Source organism: Bufo gargarizans, chromosome 8 (genome assembly GCF_014858855.1).
Source record: "Bufo gargarizans isolate SCDJY-AF-19 chromosome 8, ASM1485885v1, whole genome shotgun sequence".
NCBI lineage: Eukaryota > Metazoa > Chordata > Amphibia > Anura > Bufonidae > Bufo > Bufo gargarizans.
This window is the reverse complement of record NC_058087.1, coordinates 50,788,866-50,809,417: the sequence shown is the minus strand read 5'-3', so window position 1 is coordinate 50,809,417 and position 20,552 is coordinate 50,788,866. Positions and strand designations below refer to the sequence as shown.

Sequence of the window (20,552 nt, the reverse complement as noted above, 5' to 3'; positions counted from 1 at the left end):
TCAGATCTGTAGGGCTCTGACACCCGGCACCGCACTGATCAGCTGATCTCAATAAAATGGAGGGAGACAGACGCAGGAATATCCGCCCACTGTGTCGTGGCTGTGCCTCGTTACTGCAGCTCAGCTCCTATTTAGAGGGAATACGTCATCAATATCAGATTGGCGGGGGTCCGATCAGCTGTTAGAAGAGGCCATCGCTCTGCGGGTACCACGGCTTCTTCATAGGGCAGTGACGTCACCATTCATCAGTCACATGATCTAGTTGCAGCTCAGCCCCATTGAACTGAAAGGGGTTGAACTGCAATAAGAACAGCCAGTATACAATGTACGGCGCTGTGCTTGGAAAGCTGCCGGGAGCCGGCTGTGCTCACCAGAGCTCCGATGAGAGAGGCAGCTCCCTGTAACAGCTGATCGGCGGGGGTGCTGAGGACCCCCGCTGATAGGTCATCATTATTTTTACCAGGATGACCCCTTTAAGTCAATGGGAACTTAACTGCAGTAACAGAGTTCGACCAGCACACAGTGGGGGAGCTGTGCGTCTGGCTTTATTCTCTTTGTCTGTGTGCATGAGCCCTTAGGCTGGGTTCACATCACTGTTCCATTTTCCGTTCTGATCCATCAGAAGAACCGTAAAAAAAAAAATACCAGGATCCTGTGCCTCAGTTATGGATTCCGTCATTGTTTTCCATTATAACATGGTTATAAGGGAAAATAACGGAATCCATTAAGAGGCTTTAAGAAGCATTCCATTTTGATCCTTCATAATGCATGTCTATGGACAGCATAACGGATCCGTTCTGGTTTCCAGTTTTTCTGATGGATCGGTGAACCCAGCCTTACAAATGTTTCTCCGCAGTGCATTTGTTTCTTCCTGAGTTTAAAGGTTATGTACACCTTCAGAGGCAATTATTTTTAATGATTGAATTTTACTCATTTTGGGCTAAAAATCATTTTTTCAATTGGTCTTTATTAAAATATTGAGCCGTTCTGTCACAAAGAATTAACTGTTCTTCTAGCTGTGTGAATGTACAGGTCATCTAATAACCCTTATCTCTAATTTACTAAGAGGTCATAAACATTTATTTTTAAGCCACATTCTTATCAGTAAGATAAGAACTGAGCTATAATGAGTGTTTATATTGCGAAAGATCCAAAATAAGGAGCCCCTCAGCTCCACAAATGACAAGAGAGAAAATTTAGATCCTAAGACCAATTTAAAGGGGTTGTCTCACTTCAGCAAATGGCATTTATCATGTAGCAAAAGTTAATACGAGGCACTTACTAATGTATTGTAATTGTCCATATTGCCTTCTTCGCTGGCTGGACTCGTTTTAACATTACATTATGCACTGCTCATTTCCATGGTTACGACCACCCTGGTGGTCGTGCTTGGTGGTCGTGTTTGCACACTTTAGGAAAAAGTGATGGCCTATGCGCACTGCCATGGTCCCGGCCACCAGAGAGGCTGGCCACCGCTGCTGGATTGCAGTGTGGCCATAATGTGATGGAATGATGGAAAAATGGATCACGCCAGCAAAAGAAGCAATATGGACAATAAAAATACATTAGTAAGGGCCTTGTATTAACTTTCTCTACATGATAAATGCCATTTGCTGAAGTGAGACAACCCCTTTAAAAAATTATTTATAGCTTAAAATGAGTACAGTGCAATAATTAAAAAAAATCCCAAAAAGATATAAAAAGCCTTTAATCCCTCTGCTCTTCCAAGATAATAAAATATCGAAGAGAGATCTAACAAGTTGATAATATAAAGATGCGGGGGAACATTTACTAATAGAAGTAGTACGCCTTTTTTGGTGTAAAAATGTGTCGCAAGAAGTGTCGCATGGCAAAATTTGTGCTAAATTTTGCAATCTTGATGCCACTTTTCCAAATTTTCTATGTTTGGGACAAGGGAATGTTTTTTTTTATCTATTTAGACTACATTTATCATTTGAAAAAAATTCGCAACCTAAGCCAGGCAGCCCCCTGGTGTATTTTTCTAGACTGTCGCACAATCCGATACAGTTGTGTCAAATACATGAAAACTGTGCGCCATTTCATAAATTTGGTGCGCCCACACAATGTAAAACCAGAACTAAAAGTGACACAAAAACAATCTCTAGAGATAAATGTCTGCACAGAGAGGCGGAAGTGTACCAAACACCATCTTGAATTAGGTAACCACGGAGAAATGTATAGGAAAATGTATAGGCTGGCTAGGGAACTTTTTTCCTAGCTATATAAATCGTCCTGACTTTCAGGATTAGTGCACTGGTGGATATGGGCCCCTCTGATTACTGGACTTTTACAGGTGTTCTTTGATGCGTATAGATCGCTGTATGCTTTTATGTGTGACTTGCCTCATGCTGCTATATGGTATACGTTTTTACCCGTATCTCTGTGATTGTATCATTATACCTTTTATTATATGGAATTCAATCAATTTTATATTTATTTACATTTTCGTAGTGTGGCTTTTTGGGTGTTTTCTGTTTATATGGCCACACACTTGGTCTAGAATCATTGGAGTGTTGTGGGAACATTTATGATCAGTGAGTTGCAAAAACAATCTGTCAAAGTGTTGTAAATTGGTGCAATTTGGCATGTGTACAGTTTCTACGCTGTTTTTCCAACATGCTTAACATGGGAGTTGGATTTAGCAGAAAGTGGGCAGGCGCTAAGATGAGCCATTTTACTCTAAAATTTCAGTGTAAATTTGCTGTAAAAATCTGTTTAATCCAACCCATAGTTGATATACAGATAAAATTGTCCATCCAGCCTGAGCTCTAGGTGTAGACAGCCTGTCTAAGATTACACTATCTTTAGTAAATTACATTGATTGCTTGATTCGTAAAGGCCCTTTACTCGGGCTGAGAATCTGCCAGATAATCGCTAATGAGCGGTGGTGTAAAGGTGCCACCGATTACCCGATGAGTGAATGAAGCGCTTGTTCATTGGATAATATGCTCGTTTGTGCAGGCTTCTAAATCATCGTTTGCAGGCAGCAGATCGTGCTGTCTAATGACGCCCTGTTACCCGTAAACCACTAGTCTGTATCGGGGCAAGCAATGGCATTAGTGATCGCTCCTCCACAGAATGCATGTAAATGTAGCTTTCTCTTCTACTGACGAGCAGACGATTTCCGGGAAAGAACACTTGTAACACCCCAGAGTTGTGTTACTACAGGCCTCTACCCCGCTACTATCTGTTAAGAGCTTTTATACTGTCATCTGATGTAATTTTGCTTATGTCCTCCACAAATGTGCATAAACCTATGTTAAATGCAATTGTTCAAGCCATTTTCCTGGTATACCAGCAGATGGCAGCATCATTGGTAGAGATAGTTTTAATGTAATGGCCGTTCAGAGTGGAACAATCCTGTTCTATTCTGCCCCCTGCTGAACACAAGTGGAGGATTCCATCTTCCTGCAGCAAGGGAGGGAAAAACAGAACCAGAGTTAGTTACCCCATGGATAGGGAAGACAGCAAGGACCAAGTCTCAGTCTGAGACTTAGTCATACTCCCAGTCTGAGCTCTTTCAGCCTCAGCTGGATGAAGAAGCAGAGAACCACAGACAACCTCCAGAGTTCCAGGACGAAAGCATCCCCTGAGAAATCATCTGTGAGTTAAGTCCAGAGGCCTAGGAGAAGCCATTCCTCCTCAGCTAGTCTGTCCCCACAAAGCAGAAGTTATAGAAAAGCGCAGAAGATTAGTTCCTGCCACAATTACTATACAGTACCCAAATGCACTATAAAGAAAGTATATTGGTATATAACACCCCGCTTCAATCAGTTTTTGGGGGGGCGACTGGTATATCACACCAGTATAAATTATTTGTTCCAATAACGCTTGTCCCTCTATATACCTGCAGTATCGCAGCAGAACCGCACACAACTGCCGCACAATACAAATGCACTATAATATACTTTCTAACATAGAAAGTATATTATAACATTGTACAAGGAAGGCAATCCATTAGAATATACATAAAGATAAAACGTAGCCTTTAATAATGTTACTATGAGGGTCCATTCACACGTCCGTAAGTGTTTTGCGGATCCGCAAAACACGGACACCGGCAATGTGCATTATGCATTTTGTGGGCCGCACATCGCCAGCACTATAATAGAAAATGCCTAATCTTGTCTGTAATTGCGGACAAAAATAGGACATATTCTATTTTTGGGCGGAAACGGAAGCACGGACACGCAAATGCGGATCCGCAAATGCGGATGTGGAGAGCACATTCGGGTCCCATTGAAAATGAATGGGTCTGCACCCGTTCCGCAAAATCACGGAACGGATGTAGACCCATTTTGCAGACGTGTAAATGGAAAAGATATCCCTCAAAATGAAAATAAATTAAATTATTAAAGTTAAGCAAAAAGCATAGATGTGGTAGGCAATAACAAGTGCTCGGCGGCACCAAATCAGAAACCATATGTCCTACCACAATCCGGGGGGTTCCAGTGCACATCGATGAATCCAGGAGGGAAAGCAAAAAACATCCATCCCTGGGCTAGATGATGATGTGGTATTGAAGGACAGGGTGGGCAAAGAACTGTCCCTGATATTGCCCTACAGGGGATGCTATTCTGGCCCTGATAGCCTAACCACAGACCACCCGCCCTGATAGGAGCGACCCCGTCCGGAACCTTACCCTATATAAAAATGGCCCTAGTAAGCCCCTAGCCCCTGACTTCCAGGTGATCACTATATAGATCTATGTGTTTTTGACTCATTATAAAAGTATATTATAAGTATATCACACCCCTCTGTGTATCACACATATCGATAGCACACATATACTAGTGCTTAAAAAGACTTTTGTGGCCCTATTAGTTAGCGTTTGGTGTCCCTAACCGCCTGTCCCTGCTCCACACAGCAACCTCTCCTACACTGGCAAAACACTGAAAATGGCGGCCAGATGAGGTTTATTTATAAGGTAAGGGGTATGTCCATGTGCTGAAATGTCTCAATTGGCTGTCCTGTACCACCTGATGGATGTGTCATGGGTCAAAGTTCTTCACAATGTAAAAGAATATGGCGGGCGCGAATATCTCCATATGTTTGATGAATCGCGAACGCGCAAAGTTCGCCGCGAAACGACCGACGGGCGAACTGCAAGGCCATCTCCAGCTGTATACTGCTTGGATACAAGTTATCTTCAGTAAAGAAACGTTTGAACTTCATCTAAAGGTCTGAACATCATTTCTGCTGCAAAGTTCCTCTATTACTCCTACGATCACTACACTCAAATTTATTGCAAATGAGCCAGGAGTCCGGCCGTACCCAGGTAGGAGACACCATGACACAACTACCACAAAACTACAGAGACATTATAGGCCATTACACCACTCTGGCATTCCTGATCTGGGACGTGCCTTATAACACCTTGGAAGGGCCCTGGGGTAGTACCCTGCGCACGCTGCAATTGGCCTCACGACAAATACAGAACTTTAACCACCCGTATCCTGGCCATTGCACACTTCCTTCTAACCAATCACCTGCCAAGCTGTTCAGTGTAAAGGGGCCTTAAATCTTGACTAATGTATATTTAATGCTAAATTGTATGGAGAAAATAGTTCCCATAAACTGACAAATCTTTCTGCAAAAAAACAAAACAAAAAAAAGTTGAAAGTGTAACAGGGTAAATTATATATATATATTTTTTTTATTTTTTATTTACGATGCTTCCTTGCTTTAGAGTTTAAAGGGGGGTTTATATAAGGGGTTTTATATAAGATTGGCGGGGGTACCGGGTGTTAGACCCCCGCTGATCTGATATTGATGACCTATCCTGAGGATAGGTTATCAATATTAAAACCCTGGAAAACCCCTTTGAGGCAGGAGTTAGGTGTCAACTACTTTTGCAGTCTATGCCCAGCCCCGTGACATTTTCTTAAATATTAGCACCCATTTCGTGGTTTGCTTTATATTCCACCACTGGAGGTGCAAATTCTTGAACAGAAGTAAAATTGCAAATACCAGTTAGTATTGTCAGTGCTGGGGCAGTTACACCAGTGATTGTTCTGGTGTCTTGTGTACCTGGCAGTGACTCATTAAGTGCTGGTAGCGTCTCGCAGAGCTGTAGTAGTGGCAGAAACAGGAAGCTGCAGCGTTGCTAAGCGACGTCCTTTTAAATGGAGATGCCTTCTAATGCTGCTCCCTATTGTCTCCATAGTAACCAAATAAACAGAAGAAAGCGCAGACAATCATGGCTGAAGCTCTCTCCTGCTGATCTATATACAGTATATGCATTTTCCCAGTGGTGTGGTGGATTAGGGGATATTCTCACATCCTTTTCGCTGTGGGTTTTTAAGCAATATCAGATGCTGGATCTTGTTTACCCGGAAGCGATCGCTCGGTGCTGCAGAAGTCATGTCTCACACGTAAGTATGGGCTTAGGTCATTCCTATTCTCTATTTTAAGGCAGGAATCTGTGAAATCCCCTGGATTATCTGAGGGCTGAGGTTTTGCATTCACATCACACTATGGTTTGTGCAAATCTTTGTGCTTTTAAAGAAAAATGACTCAGTATTGTGGAAATTGTGAAATTCTGTCTGCAAAGCTGATGATTGCCTAAGATACTAATAGTCGTATAAAGGGATTCCTCTCATGTATGTTTCGCTTAAAGGGAACCTGTCACCTGGATTTTGGTTATAGAGCTGAGGACATGGGTTGCTAGATGGCCGCTAGCACATCCGCAATACCCAGTCCCCATAGCTCTGTGTGCTTTTATTGTGTAAAAAAAAAAACTATTTGATACATATGCAAATTAACCTGAGATGAGTCCTGTCCCTGAGATAAGTTAATTTGCATATGTATCAAATCGTTTTTTTTACACAATAAAAGCACACAGAGCTATTGGGACTGGGTATTGCGGATGTGCTAGCGGCCATCTAGCAACCCATGTCCTCAGCTCTATACACAAAATCCCAGTGACAGGTTCCCTTTAAGGCGTGTCCCCCGTTCCCGTATTGCGGCCCGCATGCGGCGGGTCCGCAATACATGGGACACTGGCCGTGTGCATTCCGCATCATGGATGCAGACCCATTCACTTGATTGGGTCCGCAAATACGGAGATGCAGTGCAGAACAGAAAGGAACCACGGAACGGAAGCGCTATGGAGTGCTTCTGTGGTGTTCCGTTCCGGGCTTCTGTTCTGCAAAAAGATAGAACTTGTCCTATCTTTTTGCGGAACGGATGGATCTCGGACCCCATTCAAGTGAATGGGGTCGTGATCCGCATGCGGCTGGCCCGCGGTCGGTGACCGCAGTTTGCGGTCCGCAGCACGGGCAGCATGGCACGAGCAAGAGGCCTAACTCATTCACCACCAAGGCCATTGATGTGGTGGTCCAAAGAAAGAATTTCACCTTGTAGAACGAAAATAGGCGATTTTCTTTATCATTTGCACAATCTTTATTTGTGGGGCACATGGGGCTTTAACATGGTTTAAAAAAAAACAATGGGGGGGGGGGGACCATCCGTTTGATATACCAACTAGAGTAAAAGCACAAACATGTATTTAATAAATTAGGTGCATCATTCGCTGCCCATGTGCCACCAAATGAAATCTATGCCAGCTATCAGCTCGCGGAAAGTTATGTTATAATTGACTCCAGTTTCTGGTGTAGATTGTAGTAAATATGTTTATAAATGTTTATAAAGTAAATAGTAAAAAAATGTGACCCCTCCCCTCCTGCTAAACCCGATCCACTTTTCATGTCACATTGAAAAGGTGGTGACAGAAGCGGGAAAGGGCCAAAAGTTGCAAATTTCTGCACAAAATTAGCTTGTGTCAAAATTTTTGTAAAGTCCTTGATAAATTCTCCCGATATGTTTAAACTTGGTAAATTAGGTAAAATATCAAACAAATCAAGAAAGGTTCCGTATTATTTGACTCTTGTAATTTATTGCAGTTGTTTTAAAGCGTTTTCCAACTGTTTTAGGGCTTGTTTTACACGACCATTTGAAGCCTATGCCCGTGCTGTGGACCGCAAATTGTGGTCCGCAATGCACGGGCACCATCCGTGGGGCAGCCACATTTGGATAGCAGACCCATTCACTTAAATCCGTCCGTTCCGCAAAAAGATAGAGCAAGTTCTATCTTTTTGCGCTGCGGGGGCACGGAACGGATCCCCAGAAAGCACTCCGTAGTGCTTCCGTAGTGTTCCGTTCCGTGCTTCCGTTCCGCATCTCCGTATTTGCGGACCCATTCAAGTGAATGGGTCCGCCTCCGTGATGCGGAATGCACACGGAACGGTGCCCGTGTATTGCGGATCCGCAAAAGCGGTCCGCAATACGGCAACGGGCAGCACACGTTCGTGTGAATGAGCCCTTATACTGATGACCTATCTTCAGGACAGGTCATTAGTACCTGATTGGTGAGGGGACCGTTGCTGTTTGAGGAGGTCATGGTTCTGAGGTGCGCTCCACAGTCTCCTCACAGTTTACCAAGCACAGTGCAGTACATTGTCTAGCCATTGTGCCTGGTATCGCAACTGGGACTGAGCTGCGCCTAGGCCATGTGACCAATGAAGGACAAGAAGACGGAGCTCATAGTACCAAAGAATAAAAGTATATTTTATTGAAACATGATTAAAAAATACATAAATGAAGGGGCTAATAAATGTGATGCCGTAAACAAAGTAAATGAGAGCAGAGGAAAAAAGAGAAAAAGCGCCACCCTGGGAGAACACACAGGTCAATGATGCATCATTACATATGGATCATAGAGAAATACTCGGTACAGTGACCAACCTTTGAACCAAGTATAGACTCAGGTACATAGGTGAGTCAATGGTCAGCAGGGAACCCCACATGGCAGTATGTTTAACAAAATGCAGAAATGAGAAGTAAGCAACAAACCAAAAATAAAGACCAGGTGTAATGGGACACCAAAGTCCAAATACTGTGAGGTAAAAGCAGGGGCCAAAGCTCACCTAAAGAGGACCATATGTGGAACAACCCAATGGCGCTACCCCAACGCACGTTTCGGCGTGCCTTCGTCAGGGACCCCTCTATGATCCATATGCAATTATGCATCATTGACCTGTGTGTTCTCCCAGGGTGGCGCTTTTTCTCTTTTTTCCTCTGTTCTCATTTACTTTGTTTACGGCATCACATTTATTAGCCCCTTCATTTATGTATTTTTTAATCATGTTTCAATTAAATATACTTTTATTCTTTGGTACTATGAGCTCCGTCTTCTAGTTTTTCTGCTATTGTACTCGGGAGCTTGTACCGAGTTACCCACCATGGGTGCCCTTTGTGGTCACATTGGGTGGGCATTGTCCTTCCCTTCCCCTTGGGACACCAGGGGTCGTTTTTGTCTTCCATGTGACCAATGAACATGATGCCACTGGCCCATGGTAAGCTGCAAGAAGGCCATGGCGCTCAGCATAGTTCTGCGGCCTCCTCAAACAGCGGATTGGGGGGGTCCTGGTTGGCAGACCCCCACCGATCAGATACTGATGGCCTATCATAAGGCTGTGTTCACATCTGCATTGTAGGCTCCTTTCTGGGCCTCCGTCACACAGTTAGTTAAAAATAGCGGATAGAAAACTCCAGCATGGAGGACTTTTTTCTCCACTAAAGAGACATATAATGGTGCAGAAGAATGGAAATAAATAACGCTGTTGTAAAAAATTCCTAAAACAGAATTCCTAAAATCGGAAAACCCCCTTAATAAAAAAACAAACTTATTCTGCTGCGTAAAAAGATACCAGACACGTGCACGATGGAATATACCGTAACGCTCATGTGTGCCATTTTACCATGCAAACATATAGAGAAACTATAATCATATTAGCAGAAAATGCAGGGAAGAAGCTGAACATTGAAGAAAGATACATCTGGTTGTTAACAGTTGGGGGGGGGGGGGGGGGGGGTCCCTGCACTGTCTGACACTATCCAATCAGTGCTGCCAGTGCGGACTGTGCCAGGGTACACCTACAACTGGTAGCACTCAGTTGCACCTTTGTTTATAAACTTCTAGCAGGAATAATAGAGGAATGGCACAGCATAGGCTTATATCAAAAGATGCTCCAAAATTGCCATTTTATGTGGATTGCAATTATTTACTAAGGATCCATTCACACGTCCGCAGTGTTTTGCGGATCCGCAAATTGCGGATCCGCAAAACACTGGGCCGGCACCCCAATAGCAATGCCTATTCTTGTCCGCAGCTGCGGACAAGAATAGGACATGTTCTATTTTTGTGCGGCGCCGCGGACCATAAGTTCGGGGCCGCAGACCGGAAAAGCGGATTGTCCGCATCTTTTCCGTCCCCATTGAAAATGAATGGGTCCGCACCCATTCCGCATGATTGCAGAACGGATCCGGGTCCAAAGTGCGGACATGTGAATTGACCCTGACACTGACAAGTCAGGAGAAGTGCACCCAAGGTACAACTGGTCCCGCACCTATCAGACAATGGGGGCATATCCTAGCAATATGCTCCCATTATCTGAGATGGGAATACCCCTTTAATAAAAGTGCCCAAGCATTTCTGTTGTCCTCTTTATTGTTTTCCCAGAAACAGCGCCATACATCTGACTGGATCTTTAATGGGGTTTTCAAGACTGTAACATTGATGGCCTATCTATAGAATAGGTTATGAATATCTGATCTGTGGGGTCAAAGTCCGGACAATCCCACTGATCGTCTGAATGAAGGAACCGTGATGCTCCAGCACTTTGTATACCATTCATTGTTTCCAGATGCACAGTGCCATACATGTGGCTGTGGCGGTACCTGGTACTGCAGCTCATTCCTATGCGCTTGAACATGGAACTAAACTGCTGCCAGCTGTAGTACCAGGCACACCCATAACCAAACATATGGCACTGTGCCCGGTAGACACTGACGGGAGAGCTGTGACCCCTTCATTCAGCTGATTGAATATCTAAGGTTCTGGGTGTCAGAGCCCCAGTGATGACATATAGATATCCTATCATACGGATAGACCGTCAGTATTACAGACCCTTTAATGACAGGACTCTGTATAGTGCAATCTGCCATTCAGCAGCCCACGAGCGATGCAGAAGGGGTTAAAGCATCTAATTATTACACATTCAATTGTACAAAAGAATGTTTAATATAACAAAAGACATAATAATTGTTCTATTTATTATCATCTGTTTAACCAGGCAGTAATTAGAATGATATTGTATCTTACAAGTTTCCAGGAGCTCGGTCTACAGTGTTATTTATGATGCATAAGTCAGGCTCATTTGCATAAATTAAAATATTCCTGGAAGCCAATGATTTTTGGAAAGCAATACAATAAATCTGCACAGCAATTATCTATTTATATATCATCAACAGATACGACAAATCCTTATACTGTAAAACCAGCGGCGTGTTGAGGTTCAGCACGGGCCCATGGAGTTCTGCTGGCGCCGTATCACAGATCAGTTCCCCGTGCTGTGCACACAGCGGGTTTTGTCCGGCCGCCTCTTGGCATATTTGCCGTTCTGCAGCTGGATCTATGCCGCTCCCTATTATAGTGAATGGGGTCGGGCGGACTTCCGGCAGGTCACGGGTGCACACTGTAGTACAGAGTAAACGCTAGTGTGAAAGTAGCCTTACACTGGCGATTTAGACGCCGATCTCAGTCCATGTCCACTGCAGCTTGATACGTCTAAGTTACGTACAGAACTTATGCGCATCATCCGGTGTCCAGCTCCCTTGCCTCGGTAGATTTAAGTCATTTTCTATGCCAAAAACAGGCATAGAAACTGATGAATGAGCCTGGCCTTCTGGCCTGCCCCTTCCCTGTCAGCGCCGCGCTCTCTTTTCTCAGAACACGAGAAAAGGGCGTAAGTGACATAGACAGGGGAAAAGGCACAGATTTTGCTGCGAGACACCTTTTACGACAAAACCTGCCCTTAAATTTGCCAAAAGTGACGTATATTTTTTCATAAATGACTCCCTAAATTTATTTTTTATTTGGCATTTTTTGCCAGTTTTAGAGTAATGCTGGCTGTCCACACAATTATACCAGTCCTAAAGCCTGTCTTATAATCACTGGCATAGCTCCACACCATAACAGCGGCAGGCACCTTTACCCCGTAATATTGCCAGCCTCCCATAGAACTGCCGTTACTATAGGCTTATCATAGTCCCACAGTGCCTCCACAACAATGTCTACCACAGTGCCTCCACAACAATGTCTACCACAGTGCCTCCACAACAATGTCTACCACAGTGCCTCCACAACAATGTCTACCACAGTGCCTCCACAACAATGTCTACCACAGTGCCTCCACAACAATGTCTACCACAGTGCCTCCACAACAATGTCTACCACAGTGCCTCCACAACAATGTCTACCACAGTGCCTCCACAACAATGTCTACCACAGTGCCTTCAAAACAATGTCTACCACAGTGCCTCCACAACAATGTCTACCACAGTGCGTCCACAACAATGTCTAGCACAGTGCCTCCACAACAATGTCTAGCACAGTGCCTCCACAACAATGTCTACCACAGTGCCTCCACAACAATATCTAGCACAGTGCCTCCACAACAATGTCTACCACAGTGCCTCCACAACAATGTCTACCACAGTGCCTCCACAACAATGTTACCACAGTGCCTCCACAACAATGTTACCACAGTGCCTCCACAACAATGTCTACCACAGTGCCTCCACAACAATGTCTACCACAGTGCCTCCACAACAATGTCTACCACAGTGCCTTCACATCATTGTCTACCACAGTGCCTCCACAACAATGTCTACCACAGTGCCTCCACAACAATGTCTACCACAGTGCCTCCACAACAATATCTACCACGGTGCCTTCACAACAATGTCTACCACAGTGCCTTCACAACAATGTCTAGCACAGTGCCTCCACAACAATGTCTAGCACAGTGCCTCCACAACAATGTCTACCACAGTGCCTCCACAACAATGTCTACCACAGTGCCTCTGGGGTGGCTTGAGTGTAACTCTGTTCGGGAGCTACATGTGGGCGCTCAGCACGATCTCCATGACCAGGGGCGGACTGGGAAGTTAAAGTGGCCCTGAAAAAAATTGTAAAAGTGGCCCCGTTTTGTAGTTGGGTCCAAACTGATGGAAGGCAGGGCCAGCACAAGTAGGCTGGGCTAGCAATAACATATTGTGGCACATTATACCGCTCCAACAGAGCCAAATACCACAGTCCATCACAAAATACTGCCGTCAGCAGCACAAAATATATCCCCAAAAACCTTCACTGGCCGGCCCCCTGGGCATTGGCCCACAGGGAAATTTCCCTGTAAGGTTTATGGCCAATCCGCCGCTGTCCATGACCAGAGGACAGAGATAGGGTACCTTTATTTGAAAAGGGTGAAATCTGCAGGTAAACCGTAAACAAAATTGACATGATGAGGATTTGTAAGGATAGTTAAAAAAAAAAAACTCAATCGTGGTGCCCCCTGCAGTAAAAGAAGGAAAGAAGGGCATTGCCTAAGCAAAGTACCTCACCTGGTTTCATATGGTACTTCTCTTCAAGTCTTTTGTGACATTGTGATTATATCCAGTAAACATAATAAATGTTGTCCCCTTATAATAGCACAAAAACCGTACCACATTGCATGGAATATATTAGCTCATCAATAGCAAATTGACAGGGGTCTGACTCCCGGCCTCCCCAAGCAGTCCTTCACTTATTTATATAGCGCTGACATATTCCGCAGTGCTTTAAGACATTGTCTGCTGTCCCCAATGGGGCTCACAATCTAAATTCGCTATCACTACATCTTTGGACTGTGGCAGGAAATCAGAGTACCCGGAGGAAACCCACGCAAATACGAGAACATAGAAACTCCATGTTGCTCTTGGTCGGATATGAACCTTGGAAACTAGCACCGCAAGACGCCGGTGCTAACCACTGAGCCACCGTGCTGCACTCCAGTGTTTACCTGCAATCCGTCTAGACTAGTGGCGGTGCAGTGTAATTACAGATTCTGTTCTCATACAAATAGATGATCGGCAGGGATGCTAGGAGTTGGATCCTGGCCGATTGGATATTGATGATATATCCTGAGGATCAGTCATCAGTATCATGACACTACACAACCCCTTTAGGCTGACCATATAGATAAAATAGCTATCTCCCCCAATATTCTCCCATAAACATGCATGCTCAACTCTCCCCGCTTGAATGTTTATTGACGAGAAGAAACAGTTTATTGCCAACATATCGGATCCTTTTTCCCCCACATGTCTGTCATTGGGGACAGTTATCGCACCCAAAGGTCATTCAATTGTCATTGGATTTTGTTAACAATAAAAGGGAAGGGTTTGTGTCACATCTGCATTTTTCATGTAGAGAAAGTTAAAACAAGCCACTTACTAATGTATTGTTATTGTCCATTTGCTTCCTTTGCTGGCTGGATTTATTTTTCCATCACATTATACACTGCTTGTTTCTATGGTTACGACCTCCTTGCAATCCAACAGTGGTGGTCGTGCTTGAACCCTATAGGAAAAAGTGACGGCCTCTCTGGTGGCCGTACCATGGGAGCGCACATAGACTGGTGCTTTTTCCCATAGTGTGCAAACACGGCCACTGCTGATGGATTGCAGGGTGGTCGTAACTAGTGCTGAGCGAATCAAAGTATCCAAAGTGGACTCTGATCCGAATTTCAGGGAAAATTTAATTTGCTGAACTTCCTCGTGCTTCGTGATAACGAATCAATTTTCCCTGAAATGTTTTTAAAAAAATATATACATACTCACCTCATCCGTTTCAGTGTGAAGAGGCCACCGCGGCCATCTTGATTGAAAATCCTGTGCGAAATCTCGTGCTGGGATCTTCAATCAAGATGGCTGCAGTGGCCTCTTCGTGCTCAAATGGATAAGGTTTTTTTTGTTTAGTTTTTTTACCGATTACCCCTGAAAGCCCTAATTTTTTACCTCAGATGCCGTGATCAGCGATGAATACAGCATCTCAGAGGTTCAATGACGGGGGTGGCGCAATCGCCCTTCACTGTTATTATGCCCACTACTCTCAAAGAAACAAAGCTCATTTCTTTGTGAAATTAGCCGAAGCAGCAGAACTGAATTTTCCATAACTTACTCATCTCTAGTCGTAACCATGGAAACGAGCAGTGTATAAAGTGATGGAAAAATGAATCCAGCCAGCAAAGGAAGCAATATGGATAATAACAATACATTAGTAAGTGCCTTGTATTAACTTCCTCTCCATGATAAAGCCTTTTTCTGATGTGTGACAACCCCTTTAATTGGATGTGTTTGGACATTTATACATATGAATGCGCACAATGGGCTGGCAGCCATGTTTCTGCAACCTAATGTAGCCTAATATTTTATATTATGTTTTCACCTGTAACATTTATGGCCATGGCATCGTAGTGATTTACAAAGCTATGTACTGAGTAACTTGTATTCAGCAATGTGTGTACATCTTATCTGTGATTGTATAAAAGTATGTGTTCCCTCAGGTATATTAGCGCTTATGACAGGATTTTGCCAGGACCAGTTTATCCTTGTTTTCAAATTTTGAACTGGTTTCCTGCAGATCCGCCATGTTGCTTCATAGACTGTACCATCAGGCATTTATTGTACGGGATAATCTGTCCCCCGGCTGCCATGCTCACAGTATGTTTCACTGTTGTTGAGGTAGGTCAGGACAGAACATATGAGGTCTACAGACCAGCCTGAAGGACCGTGGCTATTTCTTCTCTTGTGACAGCCAACATCTAGCTGGTCAGTTCTCCTGACTTGAATGGTTCAGCTCAGATAGTCACAACTGAATGAGAAGGTGGCAGGCAGTTGGGTACTAGGTTGGTATCAGAGATGGACACAGAACATACCAATGACCTGCAGGTAGCACCCCATGAAACAATCCCTGACCATGAGGTACCGTATACTGGACATGCCCCCATTCACCAGACCCTGCTGATACCACTGATGACCAGGTACTGGACCGTGAGCAACATGGTGAACGTGCATGTAGCTTCAGATGTAATTATTTGTTTGGAATTGGATCTTCATTCCCCCAAAAATTAGAAATATGACTTATCTGTGACACAGGGACATTAGGGGAGATTAATCAAAACTAGTGTAAAAGAAAAATGACTTGGTTGTCCATAGCAACCAATCAGATTCAACCTTTCATTTTCCAAAGAGGACCTGAAAAATGAAGGTGGATTCTGATTGGTTGCTATGGACAACTAAGCCATTTATCAGTTTTGATAAATCTTTCCATTGTATATAGAATATCAAAGTGCCCAAATACCTTCAATAGCTGTTGACAGAACGCTCATTTGGCTGACAGCCATCTCTACCGACTACCCCCCACCCACCTTCCTACACACTTGTTCAGCTCTGCGTGTGTGTTTCCAATGGGGAGAGGGGAGAAATCCACTGACAGATGCCTCTGGTGGTGGCTTACCTCTTGGGAGAACAAGAGGGTCGAGCATTTAAATTCAATACTTGTAAAGGCAGAGTTGGACCCTGCTCATACATATTAGGTTATTGGCTGAAAATGGCAGGGCCAGCCAACTAATGTGTATGAGGACATTAACAGAAAAGCATTATAATCAATATAATCCCACACTATGGCTGGAACTCTATACAAGTCTATGGCAGACTGAAATTGTAACACTGTGCTTCTCCACTCCACACAGCAATAAACTGTATATAAGGAGAGCAGTTAGAGTCGTTAGTTGCCTGCACATAGGGTCCACTGTTTAGTAGAAGAGACTGCCAGACTGAATGAGTGACCAGAAGAGACAGGGATACTCACCACTCCCTTTGGCCACAAAGCCAGCCTTCTATGAAAGAGAGGGACAGCTAGCTGAGGACTTTCCTCAGCACTGGTCATGAGCAAAGTTATCAAAAATTCGATTCGGCTGCTACGCCGAATTTCTCAAAGAAACTCGATTCATTATGAATGACTTCACGAAGCGCAATCCATTGTATGTAGTGGGCGCAATGACGGGGAACAGCGATTGTACCAGCCCCCATCATTGAACCCCTCAGATGCCGCATTCATCACTGATTTCGGCATATAACATTAAAATTGAGACCTTTCAGAGGTTAATCAAGGTAAAAAAAAATCCTACTCATTTTATTCATTTGCTCGCGGAGAGGCCATCACAGCCATCTTGATTGAAGAAACCGAGCAAAATCTTGCATGGCGACGAGATGATGTCCAGCAAGGTGATTTCACTGTGTGCAAGGTTTCGCGCAGTCTCTTCAATCAAGATGGCCACGACGTGAGCCAACTGCCATTTCAGGAAAAATAGATTTGTTACCACAAAGAGCAAGGAAATTTGGCTTTGTGTCTAATTAAATTTTTTCTGAAATTCGGATCAAAGTCAGTTCGTTTGACTTCGATTTGCTCATCTCTACTCAGCACAAAACCTTCTTCTGCCAGGGAAGAGACTGGAGAAGCTGGCTCGGTGCCTTGCCTGTATTGTTTTGCACTTCAGTTCCTCCACTGGTTTACTCCAGACCCTGACTCTCTGGACTTTTTTCCCATTGGGGTGCATCACGCCTTACCATCCCTTCTGGAGGGAAGAAACATGACCACCCCAAATTTGTTTCCTACCGCAAATAATACTTAGCAAAAAATATGATGAATGCTTGGGGTTGCAGCACACATTTCAGGCAGCAGACTTTGCTGGCGGACTAAAATGCCTAATATTTCACTTTGCATCTGAGTAGTTTGCATCAAATGCCAGCCATCAGTTAAACAGGTTGGTTACATCCATGTCAGGAAATAAAATAGCATATAATTTATAATGCTTTGCCTTTCACATGACTGCGATCGGCGAGTCTCTTCACTTGTAGAGTGCAGATTTCCCAGTCTAGTGTGCATGGCAGGTGTGATTTATAGAGTCACACTGACAAACCCGCACTTCTCCTACCATCTGATCCACTTTATCAGACCATCGAAAAACATTATGTTCCAGAGAGCAAGAGCGGCCAGTAGACTCTCTGGGCATTTGAGGATCTAATGTGCTGCAGCCGGGTTCCTCAATGGGGCTTTTAATAAGTTCATTGCCCTTCACGCCGGTTATATCTCCGTAAGACTCGCCTCTTATCCCATCTTTCACGAGAATGAGGAGATTTGAACACGGGACGCATGCTGCACCCATTAATTCAGCGAGGACCGAGAGAGATTTGCCAGAGTTATTTTTAAAGGTGAAATGTGTGTAGCGATCAGGAGCGTTCTGCCTCATTATATCACAGCCATTCCTCGATACGCCAGATTTGTTTAATAGGCGAGAATCAGTAGATTAAGCATTTATGACTAATCTTCCCTGGATATAAGCCTTGTATTATGTCTAACCTGGATAAATTATGGATCGTTAGGGCACTCACTGTTAAACGGCTCCTTTCTGTGGGTTATAACAGCCAGTGATGCAGAGGTGCTGATTATTCCTTTATTGCTGGAGGGGGGCAAAGATGAATACATATGATATATACACCAGCTCTGTTCATATACACGATGATTCGATTGTGGCTCGTTTCAGTGTTTTAAATGCCGATGCATTAATATGGACATCTCTTGGTTTATTATTTTAATTGTGCAGCAGTCAGTAGATATAACAGGGTCTTCTAGAATGTCTATACTGATCTTTTCCCATGTCAGATAACTGATACACACAACAGTGAACAAGCTGTACAGTTACATTTCTGACCTGACATTTCTCTGCAGCTCTTTTTCCTGATGTCGGCAGAAATACTATCCTTTTTTATATTTTGGTAGGAAGAATATTAGAGATTAGGGAAGCCACCAAAGACCGCACAGTGTAGAACGAAACAATCTGCTGATGATATACAAGAGCTTGATCGCTGACCTGCTGATCTAATTATATTATACTAGCAGAAAGACACGGCTTTGCACGGGTATATTTCATCTATTTAATGTAATGTTTTTGTGTGGTTAAAAGATATCCACAGGGTCCCCCATAACAGTGACCTCCACAATGCCCCCCACTTAACAATGACCTTCACAGTGCCCTGCCCTCTTAACTGTGACCTACACAGCGCCCACCCTCTTAAAGGGCTTCGGTCACCCCCAAAACACAATATATTTTTTTGGGCTTGTTAAAATCCTTATTTAACGACTATTCCCTATATAGGGATCTTACCTTTGTCTGTGGCTTCGTTTCCTTAAAAATAGATCTTTTAAAATATGCAAATCACTTCACTACCAGCAAGTAGGGCGTCTACTTGCTGGTAGTGAAGTGATTTGCATATTTTAAAAGATCGATTTTTAAGGAAACAAAGCCACAGACAAAGGTAAGAGCCCTATATAGGGAATAGTCGTTAAATAAGGATTTTAACAAGCCCAAAAAAATATATTGTGTTTTGGGGGTGACAGAAGCCCTTTAACTGTAAACTCTATAGCGCCTCGCCCCCTCAACTGTGACCTTCACAGCACCCCGCCCCCTTAACAGTAACCTCAACAGAGCCTCGCCCCTTAACACTAACCTCCACAGCACCCCACCTCCTTAACTGTGACTTCCACAATGCCCCGCCTCCTTAACTTTGAACTCCATAGCACACCACACCCTTAACAGTGAACTCCACAGTGGCTCATCCCCTTAACAGCGACCTCCATAGCGGTCCACCCCCTTAACAGTGAATTACACAGCACTACGCCCCCTTAACAGTAACCTCCACAGAGCCCCACCCCTTTAACAGTGACCTCCATAGCATCTTGACCCTTAACTGTGACCTACACAGAACATGCTCCCTTAACACTGACCTCCACAGCAACCCACCTCCTTAACTGTGACTTCCACAATGCCCCGCCTCCTTAACTGTGACTTCCACAGTGACCTGACCCCTTAACTTTGACCTCCATAGCACACCACACCCTTAACCCCTTAAGGACACAGCCTTATTTCACCTTAAGGACCAGGCCATTTTTTGCAAATCTGACCAGTGTCACTTTAAGTGGTGATAACTTTAAAACACTTTGACTTATCCAGGCCATTCTGAGATAGTTTTTTCGTCACATATTGAACTTCATGACACTGGTAAAATGAAGTAAAAAAAAAAAAAATCATTTTTATTTAAAAAAAAATACCAAATTTACCAAAAAGTTATAAAAAATTGCAAATTTCTAAGTTTCAATTTCTCTACATCTATAATACATAGTAATACCTACAAAAATAGTTATTACTTTACATTCGCCATATGTCTACTTCATGTTTGGATCAATTTGGAAATGATATTTTATTTTTGGGGGATGTTACAAGGCTTAGAAGTTTAGAAGAAAATCTTGAAATTTTTCAGAAATTTTCAAAAACCCACTTTTTAGGGACCAGTTCAGGTCTGAAGTCACTTTGTGAGGCTTACATAATAGAAACCACCCAAAAATGATCCCATTCTATAAACTACACCCCTCAAGGTATTGAAAACTGATTTTACAAACATTGTTAACCCTTTAGGTGTTCCACAAGAGTTAATGGAAATGGTGATAAAATGTCAGAATTTAGATTTTTTGCCAAATTTTCAATTTTTATCAACTTTTTCCAGTAACAAAGCAAGGGTTAACAGACAAA

At 43.6% G+C, this 20,552-nt stretch overlaps 1 protein-coding gene across 3 annotated transcripts in view; it reads left to right on the top strand.

The window, feature by feature from the left end:
- Positions 1-20,552, top strand: part of IQCA1 (IQ motif containing with AAA domain 1) — a 292,578-nt gene that overhangs the window by 66,196 nt on the left and 205,830 nt on the right. The window contains exon 1 of one of the 3 annotated variants that reach the window (XM_044303987.1): positions 6,216-6,395. The exons of the other annotated variants lie outside the window; for them this stretch is intronic. Within the exon in view, the coding sequence (XP_044159922.1) occupies positions 6,385-6,395 (11 nt within the window). The 5' untranslated portion in view covers positions 6,216-6,384. Of the gene's footprint in view, positions 1-6,215; positions 6,396-20,552 lie in introns of those variants that run through there. 3 annotated transcript variants of the gene reach the window in all.